General features: G+C 31.7%; 2 protein-coding genes across 2 annotated transcripts; both read right to left on the bottom strand.

The window, feature by feature from the left end:
• Positions 1-2,067: 2,067 nt before the first annotated feature.
• CkIIbeta (casein kinase II subunit beta) lies at positions 2,068-9,091 on the bottom strand. Its single transcript, XM_080172662.1, has 9 exons — positions 7,109-9,091; positions 6,553-6,683; positions 6,054-6,104; positions 5,579-5,691; positions 5,060-5,134; positions 4,712-4,828; positions 4,258-4,354; positions 3,669-3,746; positions 2,068-3,341 (listed from the first exon to the last, which is right to left on the bottom strand). Exons 2-9 carry the CDS (start codon positions 6,643-6,645, stop codon positions 3,312-3,314), a joined length of 654 nt encoding a protein of 217 aa, XP_080028788.1. The 5' UTR covers positions 6,646-6,683; positions 7,109-9,091; the 3' UTR covers positions 2,068-3,311.
• LOC145327078 (uncharacterized) lies at positions 7,189-11,021 on the bottom strand. Its single transcript, XM_080170603.1, has 4 exons — positions 10,805-11,021; positions 10,266-10,373; positions 7,952-9,816; positions 7,189-7,737 (listed from the first exon to the last, which is right to left on the bottom strand). Exons 1-3 carry the CDS (start codon positions 11,019-11,021, stop codon positions 8,297-8,299), a joined length of 1,845 nt encoding a protein of 614 aa, XP_080026729.1. The 3' UTR covers positions 7,189-7,737; positions 7,952-8,296.
• Between the last annotated feature and the right edge of the window lie 3,288 nt (positions 11,022-14,309).

Consider the following 14,309-nt stretch of genomic DNA (forward strand, 5'->3'; position numbering starts at 1 on the left):
ACACAAGCTGGTTGAAATTACAAACCACACAAAACCAAGCCCTTAGAGTTATTACAGGTAACCTAGGGATGGCCTCCAAGCAACACCTCCACCGTGAAGCTAAAATTTTACCTCTCAAAGATCACTGCAGGATGATTACTAACCAATTCTTGTTGACCAACCATTTGCCTGACCACCCAGGTTTTAAATTGACCACAGAGCCGCTCCCCTACCGCAGCTTAAAACCAACTATACAACACAGTAGAGAAGATATTGCTCATCTCCTCCCTGTGGACAAGGATGATTTAAAGGCCAAGATAAAAATCATCCACACTACTGAAGTGCAAAAGGCCCTGGCACAATACCCTCCAAATAAAATCCTGCAACGAAACCCACCAGAGGTAAATAAGGAGGAATTGAACCTACCAAGAATAACAAGATCCAGATTATCACAACTACGATCTGGATACAGCAGAATCCTTAACTCCTATCTACACAGAATAGGAGAAAAACCTGACGACAGTTGCACTTTATGCAACCAATCACCACACACAACTTTACATCTGTTTGAATGCCCAAATAACCCTACTAACCTAGATGTTTTATCCCTATGGACCCAACCTAAAATGGCGGCAGATTTTCTACAACTTGACGAGGGCATAACATGAACAGATAATCCAACAAACTGACTTGACGAAGCTCTGACGAGGCTAATCAATCAATCAATCAACTGTAAAGGGTTAAGTACCAAATTACAAAAGTCTAGCTCAATCTTTAGACCATTTTGCTCACGGTTTACGGTCAGATGTCATTGCACCCCCCATCCTTTATGTCTAGTTTTTTGCATACATTTCCATGACTAATAACCACCAACTCAACAACTATATCCGCTTGTCTGCAACCAGTCTAAGAAGATTTCTTTAGCTGAAAAATACTTCTTTGTCTTAATATTTAATGTTTTGAAATCGCAACTTGTTCACCATTTAAAATGTGGTAATGGTTGGGTCATTTAGCCCTATTTAACAGAAACCAATTATATAAACTATGAAATATGAGATTGATAAGCCTAGAAGAACATTCCTTATTTCAGGTGAGGTTACAAAATGTCCAGAGGCTCCCAACGCATTTTCTCCCATATAAACACCCTGAATTTAGATATCCGTTTTGATCAATATGCTTCAATTAAACATATTTGGAAGATGTCCTTACATTGTTTTTCCATTTTATTGTTACATTTAAATAGTCCTGATTAGGTACTTTTCCTCTTTTTTGTTTGATTATGCTTACACGCGTTATTCAAAATTAACATCATAATTTTCAAACGTGTTATTTTCTTATTATCGTATGGAACACTTGCCTTAATGAACGATATTACAAACCTTATTTTCAAGAAAGAAAAAACCTTGACAGCAATTTAGACATTCGACAGATAACTATAATATCCTGCAAAAAAAAAATGCTACTTGTTTAAAGGTATTCAGGCGTTTAAACCCAAACTATAGAAAAGCTATACTTATAAAACTCCCACCTGCAAAGGATTTGTCAATACTTCTCGCATATATTCAGCTATAGTTATTGGGCCAGAAAATCTAACAATTTCAAATTATGTCTTATTATATGAACTAGTTTTAAAATCAGAATGTTTTAAATGGACGTACGGACTTTCTGGTAACGGTTAGATAAATGCTACACTTCCTAGATTGTAGGATTCATCGTAAAAAGTTTAATATCAATAGAGAAATTGTAACATGTCTAAGTTTTTGAAAAGGTCTGTCTTACGGACGGATTGGTCCTAATAATAGAAAAGCTTCGCTTTAAGAAATACCAAGGATTACAATTTCTTTGACATATTACCTTCCAATTTAATAACTAAATAAACATAATTTTCAAATTGCCTTATTTTAGCACAAAGCTCTCTTAGAAGTTTATTATCAAATTTTGGCGTTGGATCAATTAGATTAGTACAGAAGGCTTTGGCATAATATAGTTCATTGTTATAGATATCCCCCATTCTAATTCTATGCTTTGCTCGTAATACATTCTGTTTTAAACTGTTATTTAATAATCTTTTTGTTAACATAGCTAGTATTCTGAAAAGAAACATGGAGCAATCATCAAGTAAAAATTGTATTTATTATCTTTATCAATATCTACTCTACACAAATATTTTTTCTTTTTTTACCATTTATTTTTCACGGTGTATTCATTTAACAGATATAACACATCAGTTTGTTAAACGATTCATGAACATAAAGAAAAAAAAAATAAGGTGTAAAATATGATTTTTAGTAAGTAACAACGTTAGATATGACTTCTTAGTGCCGGGAAAGTGAATTAGGTTAGGTTTTTGGTTCACTGGAATTTTAGCGGTGTTTTAACAATTTTATTTTTCAAGCTAGAAAAACACGTTTATTAGTTTGAGAAAACTTCTATTAAAATCTAACCAAATTTACTTTCCTAAATGTAAGTTACTGGAAAATATATCAGCTAGGAAAAAAAAAACTGTTTCAACAATAATTGACATTACTTTAATAATATCGCATTGATGAAAACATGTAATAATCACAATCTTAAAAAAGGTTACAAATCAGCGCTTCGCTAAAAGTAGATGGTAATAGGGACCTTCTATTCAGGGATATAACACCCGAAGAAAGAATATTAAGCCTCTAAAATTCCACCAATAAAACATACTTAAATCTTAATGTACAAGCCAATGCTTTAATCAGTTTATGTCATAATGTAGTTATTTTTTATTGACAGAGAAGCTAGAGGTAAAATAATGTTACTTCAGATGAAATATCTCTCACTGGATATTAATTTCAGCCAGGATATAAATGATTAAAACTAAATATTTATGCCAATCAAAAATTAAAATTTTTATTATAAAAATGCGAGTCTACAACAATTGAATAAAAAATATTTTTTAACGATTATTTTAATTAACTCAAAGCCCTGGTTCTGTAAAAAAAACATCTGTAATATGCAGTATTTAATATTTTATCAAAAATGTTTATGTTGTTGTTGCCATTTTTAGGCCTCACTACAAATGTTATAACATGAATTAAGTTTACAAGAAAGGAAGAGGACAAATAATCTTCCATTGTCCTATCCCAGAACCCATGAATTATTGATGAACCAAGGGTAAAAATTTGAAACTACACATGATGAATAATAATCAATAATGAGGTCACACACACAATCTGGGACTTGTGGGGGAAGTGGTGAATTGGAGAGAAAGGTTCTAATCCCTTCTGTTAATAGCCCTCTGACATCCCAATGTTATTTTGTTATTACTGGTTGTTTGTTGAATGTTGTGTGTTGGGGTTTTCTTCTTAACGACGACCAGGTTTTGTTTCATGTGTCTGAAATATTTAAGAAAATTAGGTATTATAAATATATGAAGAAAAAAAATATTTAACATCAGTGGTTTCATTTATACTATTCGACAATAAAATATTTAATAAATACTTTCTTTGCCTATCAATTCTAGTGAAATATTGCCACCGAGGAAATACTATTTTGACTTCAATTTACACAGCGAAAAACACTAGTAAAATATTGTTTATCATTTTACCATTTCATTTGTAAGAATTAACGGTATGTACAATATTCTTTTCGTTGTTAAAGGTATTTTTAGTAAAAACAAAAAACAGAAATAACAAGTTAATTTGTAAAACTTATTTATTTACCTTAAAGTTGGCAGCAGCCTGTTGTTGAATTTGATAAGCCAGGGGATGTATCTTAAACCCGTACAGACGTGGCACAAACTAGATATAATATTATTTAATATATATTCAGGGGTGTATATTCTGCATAAGATTTATTTTTTTTCCCCCGCTACAAAATCCCCCCCCCCCAGTTTTTTCTCCCCCCCAGAAATGGAAAAATAAAATATTTAAAGAACTCTATTTTTTATTTATTTTATCCCTCCTACCACACATTTTTTTATAGCTTTTTTCATCAAGGAGGGGGGGGGGGGATGGAAAAAATGTTTTCAGTTTTCTTAACTTTTACATTTTTTTTCCTCTAACCACTTATTTTTTATTCCCCCCCCCCCCCCCTGAGCTGGGGATCCCATGCAGAATATACACCCCTGTATATATTGTAATATGCATCTTAAACTTCTACAGATGATACACAAGCTAAATATAATAAATATTCGATAGTCATGGTAAGGTATACTTCCATTCGCACAGATGTGGTTCAAGCTAAACAGTAAATATGGCTTGTACTCTGAAAAAATATGTAGAACAATTAAGGGACTAAAAGAGGTCTTACCTGATTAGCAGGACGTTTAGGTCTATACTCTGGGTGAACCATGAAGAGCATATGAGGGAAACCTGTGCCAAAATAAGCACCGTCTGTATGGTGATGCCTGAAATAGAAAAAGTATTCATTTAAATATTTTTTTTTAGAAAATTGGATAGACATTTGAATCCTTCATTCCAATATTAATAAACTTAAGAATATAAATGTTAATTGTTTTGGAATAATTCTCCGCCTTTCCTTGTTTCATGCATTTAAATTTACATTTATCTAAAAATTTCTATTTCAGTCCCATTTTTTTTACATAAAACTTTACCTTTACTATTACGGAAAACTATCGAGAAATAACTGCGCTACATATTAAACTTGCCTAGATGGCTTTAAGTGAATTTATTGATCAATTTGGATAAATATTGACCAGGACGGTGTATTATTGCAGTCAGAGCTGTAGCTTCTAAAAACGTACCTAGATGACTTTGGAGTGTACACGTCCATACATTTTGGGCAATATAACTTGACCATAGCCTCGCCAGGAACATCAGACAGTCCTATAGGAAGCATTGGCTGGTTCTCACAATACACCCTAACAATATAAAAGAATTTTTAAGTATAAGCAAAAGTGTGTAACAAACACAAATCTAGAATTAGGGTAGGCCAAATAAATGCATACTTGCCAACTTTATAATTTTCTACCATTTGTAGTATTCTAAAATCAGTATATCAGATGTCCAATCAAAATAATTAAAACAAACTCTACAATACTGTTACTATGGCACGTGAGAGTTTCCAAAAAAAGAATTAAATGAAAACAAACCTAGGACAGTGTCCAAAGTCCCCAGCTTGGTATTTCTCTATCATCTGTGCAATACCACGATTTGTCAGAATGTATCTTAAAAAACAATAAAAATGTCAAACAAATATTAATGAAGCTGAAAAAAAATTTAATAAACAATGCAGAGCGTCTGTACTCAGTGTATAATGTATATACTTTTCAATCCTTATAATAAAGTAACAGGATGTTTGTCTGTTCGTCTGTGTGTTTGTATGTTTGTACCGAAGGATCTCGCTAACCGCTAAACCGATCGGGTTCTCCCTAACAGCGTAGCTTCTCATCTGTCCCGGGAAGATTTATAACTATTTTCTTTGGGGGTGGGACAACCCCCCAAAAGAAAATGAAAAATACCCCCCTAAAAAATATTTTGAAATTTTTTAAAACTAAAATTAAAAATGAGGGGGGTAGGGCAATTATCTTGATAATTATCTTCTCAGAGTATACCATAATACCATAAAAAGAATCGAAAGAATACAAAGTATGCCAATACTTAAACTGTACCTGGCATGAATGAGCCCGTAAAGCATCTCAGCTGCCTGTTCAATGAGATCAGATTGATTTGGATTATCTTCCAACTCATCATCTGGCTCCAGGTCAAGGATCATGTCCAGAGCCTACATCAATATTTTTATGAATATCTAAATCATCAGGTCAAGGATCACATCAATATTTAAAAAAAAACATTTATTAAGTGACAGATTACGCGCCGTCTTACGAAGCGGTACATACAATAGTACACCAAGCTACTGTTTAGTACCAGGTGTACTTTACAATTTCTTAATATCAAGATCATCTGACTCCAGGTCAAGGATGTCTGTCCAGAGCCTATATAAATTTTATTCATGAATTTCTAAATATTATTTTGAACCCGAAATTTTTAGTCAGCCTCATACCGTATAGATTTCCATACAGCAAACATATATTAATTCATATTTTTTATAAATCAAAAACAAAATGAAAATCTTAAGTTATTTACCTGTCTGTAATGTGGAACCTGCTCATTTAAACCCGTCAAGTTAAACTTATCCTGAAAACAACACATCTTTATAATTTAGTTAAAACTAATATTACATACTTCATATTCAGAGCGTGGAGCTCCAGCTAAATTTTTCATAGATTTAAAACGCATACCTATCTATTAATACCTCTGGGTTTGTCCTCATGCTTGTATGAAAAAAAATTCCCGGCAACCTACGGAACCGTCACACGTCAGCCGTAAGCGTTGCATAAGAGAGAGAGAGAGAGAGAGAGATAGAAAAATGGAAGATCAATAAATCTCACACTTCTTAAAATAAACAATAATCAATTTAAAAATACTCACATGGTTGATTGAAATTATTGGTTGAGAAGATTGGAAAAAGTTACCTATAAATGAATCCCCCAGAGAATTATTAGCTAACCAATGACAGAATAATTTATAGAGATTGGGTGGAAGAATTATCTTAGTCCTTTGTACTTTCTCTAGCTGAGCTTACCTGAATGTAATCCTCATCGACTTCACAGAAGAACTCGTTGCCCCTGAGCCCGCAGAACCACGAGATCCAGCTGACCTCCTCGGAGCTAGACATCCTGCGCCTCTTTGCCAAGGACGTAGTGTTAGACAAAACTAAATATGAAAAAAATATTTAGGATTAACAACTTGAAATAGTAATACATTTCAAAGTTTTACAATTGTCCTATATCCTGGTGATTTTCTAACAATAATAGGGAAAAGGCTATTACATGGATCTCGTAAATAAAGTGTAAATCGTATAGAAATCTTATTATAGTGGAGCAAGTCTTTCTAATCATTATTAGAAGCTTAAATGCCGCCATCTGGCGGGTCTGTAACATTTCTTCCCGATAAATGCGTTACATAGTCAACAAAAAATCGAAGTTAATAAGTACGAAATTTATACAAAAAGGAGCATTACAAAAAAATGTTTTCCGTTGTGTAAAACCTAGAAAGCAAAGCTGAGTTTTAAATATGAGACATGCCCTATAAAAAATCTATACATTTCTGATGAGCTAAGTTAAAAATGAAACTTTTACCTAAAGCACTTTGATTTCACTTCTACAACTGGATGGCTGTACGACCTAACTTCACCATGCAGGATGTCTCATCATATTAACTGAAATCATTACAAAATATAAATAATTTTGCTGTATAGCATATCTTAGCCACCTTTTAATTAATATTTTTACACAGTTTAATTTCAAGTAGGAAAAAGAGTTGTTGTAAAACCTATTTACTTAGGCTAAATAAAACTAAAAGTTTAGTAAATCTGTAACAATTTTGGAAAACTCAAAAATTGTACCTAAAAATCCGTAAAATGACGAAAGAAAATCTTTACAAATAGTGGGTAGTACTATGTACAAAAAGGCACATTGAAGTAATCCCAAAATAAAGAAATTAATAAGCCCGTACCTACAACTCTTTTCATTACAGAATTTCAATATACAAAAACAAATGCTTAATAATAAAAAGTCAATATGAAATTATTGTAAATACTAAATATACTGTTCTAAACATTGGATCTAATGATATAATTCCAGTTAAATATGCAATATTATTACAATAACAAACAAAATAAAAAAATAACATAATTTTCAACGGTCATTTAAGTTTATGTCCAATAATACTTTTAGGAAAAATCGACTTTTTAAATTTTCATCAAATTCTTAGTGTAAATATATTATCTAAAACGTCAAAATTAGTCCAATATATTTATTTTCTTTGGAGTGATAAAGATTATGTTTAGCTTTTAAACCCATTACAAAAGCACAGTTAAGCGTAGTGTGCATTTCTCTAAAAAAATTAAGTTACAACTTTGCTCAAATTTTATCATTTGTCTTATGTTTTTAGAGATTTAAATAGACTAGTAATAAAGATACCTAAGAAATATATGAAACAAAACATTGAAATATTTTTAAAAATTGAAGTTTAATTGCAATTAAAAGAAGCAGACATCAAGACTTCATAGAACTATGGAGTTGCCTTGGCCCTAGATTCGATTTGTTTATAATAGTGTGTGCATAGGTACAGATGATAGATATACATTATTATACAAAACATTAAACTTTTCTATATACAAAATAATGCTGTGTTGAACACTATACTTCAATTATATAGTGGGTGCTCTGTAGTCTGTTATAAATGTGTAGACAAAATTATTATTTCTCTTAGATTTTAATAACTTTAATTGAAGCTTGATTGTTTGTGTTATTCAAGGCTCCTTGTCACATTTCATTAACTTGAACAACTTGTTTTGTATCCTCTTCGACAATCATTTCAATAGAATCTTGATCACCTATTAGTCGCTCAAGGGACTCGGGCAGTATTGTATCTTTGTCAGAATTTTGTGTTGCTATTACATAAACCTGTCCAGGGATATCATTTGTGGCAATGTTGTCCTCAGGTGAATTTACAACAACCATAGTTTCTCCCTTGTCATTCTTGACAACAATAGGTTGTCCGGGTTGGATAATGTTGGCGCATTCATCAATCATTTCAGCATATGTACCATCCTCCAGTTGAACAAAATGGCTGGTCTGTTCCTCGAGGACAGCATCTTCAATGCCCTCTTCTTCAGCGCTGGGTTTCTCAGCCTTTTTGTTTGTGTGCAGTGAGTGCTCTTTCTTAATATGAAGTTTCAGGTCAACGTGTGAGGAGAATGATTTCCAGCAGTGAAGGCAAAGGAAAGGCGTTTCGCCCGTGTGGGTGATCAAATGGTGTTTTAATCCAATTGGAACTTTGAACGGAGTGTCACACTCGGGACAGATTTTGTTTCTAGCATTGCCGTGTTCATCCAACAGATGACACAGTCCGTGGAACATAATTTCAAACCTCCAGCCGAATTTGCGTTCACACTGGCCGCAAGCAATTTCTCCGTTACTCGGTGTTCTATCCCAGTCCACGCCACGAACCAAGCCATCCCCAATATAAAATTCAAAATCCATCTCCCATTCCTTCTTTTTTGGTTTCCTAACTTTGTGACCTAACAATTCACGTTTTCTACGCCGTTCCTCCTTTTCTTTTTCTTTTTGAATTCTTTCTTTGAGTTTCATCTGTTTTTCTCTGGCTAGTATTTCTCTTTCTTCCTGCACTTGTTGTGGATGATCTTCAAGTAAATGTTGGTGGAGTGTGATAACACTTTGATGTGGCTCCCCGCAATACTCACACTTGTTATTCTTGTTTGCTTCAGGATTATAGTTATGCTTCTTTTTCACGTGCGTTCTCAAATTGGCTGGCTGGGTAAACTTATTTCCACATACTGCACACTGAAATGGTTTCTCGCCAGTGTGTACAACTACGTGATGTAGCAAGGCTTGCTTCGTGATAAACTGTTTCTCACAGACCGAACAGAAAAGAACCTTTTCTCCAGTGTGATAACGTTCGTGTTGTTTCAGATCCCTCTTCCATTGAAACCTTTTATCACACTGCTCGCATTTAAAACCTCCATCTCCATATTTAGACGGTTTGAAATGCACAACAAGGTGACGCCTCAACTCCCAGGCCCAATTCCAAACCTTGGGACACTTTGGACATGGGTACTTTTGTTTTGACGGATATTTCTTTGCATGCTTAATTGTGGACGTTTCTTCTGCAGTCAGTTCAAGGCCATCGTCGCCATAAACTGGTTCTTCATCTTCCTCTTCATAGTCATCTATTTCATCAGCTACATATGAGATCTCATGGTCCTCCCTTTTAACAAGTAGTTCCAGGTCATTCAACGAAAAGCAAGCGCATGCTTGGGTTTATCAAAACTCAGCGAACAAATCATTGATATTTGTTCTTAAATGATATTTATTTCCATCTATGAAATTCATTTGGGATTAACTACATTGCCTAATTATTTGCATATTTTTATAGATAAAAATTACAGCCTCTTACTTATACACTCAAATACAGGGAAAAAGGATGTTTGGTTAGTTGACAACACAATATTTTTTCCAGATAAAATATCTCTCCATCAAGTAACAAAATCAATACATAATAAAGTCGAAAACTATCAGCGGATTGATAACATTTTAAATAAGCGTTTAGTAAGGAGATGAGACACATCAAAGGAGAGAGAGGTCAATAAGGGATGAGGAGAGAGGTTTTTTTTAAAAAAATATAAACATAAGTCTTTTACGTTCGGAGTGAAGGACTTAAAAATAACTAAATTATAAAGCACTTGCAATGATAAAAATGTTGTGGTACTACTGTTCCTGTCGGCATAATCATCATCACTTTCATCATCCTCATTATTAGTGGGCAGGATAGCATTGCCAGTGCCTAGTTGAATAATCTTCAGTGGCTTCGCTGGTGAATCTACAGTAGAAAAATATTGTCTTTCAAAAGGTGAATGTTTAATCCTTTATACTGAAAAATTGGTTGAAGGAGTATATATCAAAAAGTTTTTTGTTTTTAGCAAAAACATGGTAACGTTCAGACTACAATTTGCAGAAAAACTAAATATACACTTCTGCTCGATTAATGCATTTTTAGAAAATAAACAATCTTTCCCTACCAAACTTAAAACAGGAATTGCGATTTCTTTAAAACAATTTAGAGTTAGGTATTAAACATTTAATATCATAACTAGCCCTAATTTAAAAAAAAACTTTACTTTTCATAAATAATAATCAGTAGGTATTATGTATGAAAAAAATAAACCGAATGAAAATCTGAATATTGATAAATATATTATAAGACAAACTTTCCTTGTTCACTAGCGGTGTGTTCTTCAGTCCCATTTTCACCAATATCTTTCTCCCTCTTTCTATTAACTTTTTCCTCTTTCACAGGAGAACTTTCGCGCTTTCTCTTTCTCGGTGAAGATTTAGTGACAGGAGTAGAGGTAGCACTTTTGGAGACTTTGGCGCTCAACTTTTCAAATTCTTCATTTGTTTTTTCGGCAGAGTTTTCATTTTTGACCGGAGTTTTGGATTTGTTTTTACTTCCCTTGGGCCGACCCATTGTAATGTTTTGTTTTTGTCGTGTTAATCAGTACATTTAAGTAAATTCTGAAAATAAATATTAATGTTTAAACTTGTATTTCATCATAATATTCAATAAATACGTTTTTTAAGTTCTGAAACTCTTATCGTTAACAATACTTATGCTGTAAAAAGAAAATGGTTTAATTCAATATTACTTTTTTTAATGTACTTTTTCTGAGTAACAGCGAATTTTTAGAATATATTATCGTTTAAGCATAATCAAAAGGCTATAAAAACAACGGGGGCGCGGGAAAAAAACAGAACTGGGAATCAGATGTCTATTCTGAAAATAAGTTCCTAACAAGCGGCGGTTAACTAAAAAATCATACTTTTTTTCCATTGTGCACTGTAATTAATACATTAATAAATATGATATTTATTGCCAAAGAAGTTTTAAATTATCGTTGCTTGAGTCGATAAAATTATATATATATACATTATTCTGTCTATGAAAGTAAAATTTTAAATTAATGTTAACTCGTATACTCATATGTCTACCTTCAAAATTGGGCTAATAGTTTGAAATTGTTATATATATACAATCTAAAGTTTCTAAACTAAGAGAATTTACGAGGTTTTGTTATTATTTTATACAATTATAGAGTTAAAATATGAAATAATCACATAAAACTAGGCAATATACAAATAAATACACATTATAATCAAAACTCAACATAAGGCACTTTTAAATCACTGTAAATCAAAACAAATAATTTTAAAGATTGGATTAATTGCCTTAATACTAGAAAAAGTCGGTGTGTCGCTGAGTGGCTGTGCAGCTAGAGGAGCTAGGCTTAGCTTCAAGGTTTAGTGATTCTTTGGTTTGGCCAATTTATAAACTGCGTAGACTTTTGTTTGTAAAAGTCGTCTTAGAAAATAAGCGTTGGTGATTCTAAAAGAATTTCGTTGATTTTTTTTGCTTATGTTATGAAAAGTGGTAAAAAGTTTAGTTGCTACAACGACTGTTCTCCAGCATTTTGGATGTTGAATCGCGATTTCTGAAGTCCCTTCAATGATCTTGATACCATTACATCATAATTCCATCAAAGTACTTGTATTGGAAATGATTTTGTTTTCAGAAAAGATGAAAATTGTTTCTGATATTTAAAAGTGATTGATAATTAATTCACTACTTAAAGGATATGGGAAGCTAATATCGTTCTTATAGCATCCATGTAGAAGCTTTAGCTTAATACAATAACATTGACCACTCACATTTTTGTAATCCTAATTGTTTTTTTTATAGAAAAATTAATAGATTTTCTTTTTAGCACCAATATTCTTATGAAAATATGGTGCTTAAGGAAGCATTGTTTGACAAATAATTTTCTCAATTTTGGATGAAATAAAAAATTCTAAATCACTGTTAGGTAGTGAATTAAATTCTTAATCACTTTAACTGTGATTCAGAAGGGGTTATTATAAGCAGCATTGAAAAGCATTTTTCTAGTTTAGCCGCCTAATTTGATTTTTATGAAAAAAATTAAATTTTTTTTTTGACTTTTTCTCTTTAATTTTTTTATCAATAAATTAACAGGAATTTTTACTTATAAACAAAAAATCAAGAAAACTGCTGTTGTAGAAACCATTTGGTATAATAAGGGCTTTCTTTTAAGAAATTGAAATAATGCAATAACATTAAATCTTGCATAAGAGATAGTTTTTTAGCGATTCTTTATTGTGCTAAATATTATCTGTCAAATCTGTCATAGTTATCAAATCATGAAGAATTGAGCCTAAGATTAAATTACATTTTAATTTTTTTTCACACAAAATATGTACTTAGACAAGATAATTTCAAATACCATTAAATTATTTATCTTATATCCCTTTTTATTTCCAGTGCATTTGAAATAAGAAGTTGTTAACTCTGAAATCGGCAGTTATGTCAAACGAAGTTTGAAAAGTTTTTTTAGTCATACAATTATTTTAAAAAATGAAAATTTTAATCAATTTAAATTTTTAAAATAACTTAATTTTATATTTAACATTGAAAAGCTTTATTTTCAACATCTATAAATTTAAAAAAAATATGATTACTGTTATAATCATGAAGAAATATCTAATATAATGTCAAATGTATTCACTATATTTTTTTTAGGTTCAAATTTTTTTTTATATAAAATATATCCCTGTTATGCTAAAATTTATAATAGATTCATAAATCTGTAGACATTTATATCATGTGTAGGGTCTGTAATTTTTTTTTATATTTTTCTTCCCTAAAATGAGAAAATTATGTTTTAAAAAACGTGATTTAGCACCATAAGTCTTTAACCAATGTAAAAATATTAAAAAATCTATCTCCTATTTATATAATAAAGGAAACTGAATAGAAATTGCCCTATTAAATAGCCGTTATATTGCTGTACAGTTTCTATAACCTCGATTTTTAATTTTCATCCTAAATTAAGAAAATTATTTGTTAAACAACGCTTCCTTAAGCACCATATTTTTATAGGAATATTGGTGCTAAAAATAAAATCTATTAATTTTTCTATAAAAAAAAACATATAGGATTACAAAAATGGAAGTGGTCAATGTTATTGTATTAAGCTAAAGCTTCTACATGGATGCTACAAGAATGATATTAGCTTCCCATACCCTTTAATGGTGCATTTTGAATAATGTTTAAGGTTTAGTGAGTAATGATGTAAAGACAACATTGTTTTTCTGTCTCCATTGCCCCTGGCATCAGAGGTATGGGGAGGGAGGAAAAAGGAATCGTGGCATTTTGTTCTAGCCCTGCGTCTGCATGGGGCAAGGCAGTTTTTGTTTTGAATTTGTGGAGAAAAGGATAGATATCTTTTCAAGGGACATGATGTCTCTAGGTGCATAGAACTGGTAATGTGAATGGGTGCTACATGAATACTACTAAAAGGTAAATGTGATTTATTTTAACCCACTCAAAATAAGTAATTGTGTGTTTCAGTGTGGTGAAACTGAGAGATATTTTTTAGTGAAAATAAATATGTTTTTTTTATTGAAAAAATGATAAAACAAAAAGAAATAACTATTGAGCCAGATATTTTAATTAGATTTTTCTAAACCCCAGACTTTTTTTAATGAGCAAATAATTTCTTTATAAAGCCTAGATGATTTTTTGGATTTTGATAAGTACCTAAGAATTTTGATTTATTCTGTATATTTTTTTCAGGTTTGTTAACCGCTTTTATGAGTTTAATAAAACTTGACAATCACCTTCTTTGTCATTCATCCCATTCCTGGCCAAGCTTCTATAAGTGGACCATGCTACATCATAATT

This window comes from Acartia tonsa, chromosome 1 (genome assembly GCF_053477335.1).
Source record: "Acartia tonsa isolate MP-2025a chromosome 1, ASM5347733v1, whole genome shotgun sequence".
Lineage (NCBI taxonomy): Eukaryota > Metazoa > Arthropoda > Copepoda > Calanoida > Acartiidae > Acartia > Acartia tonsa.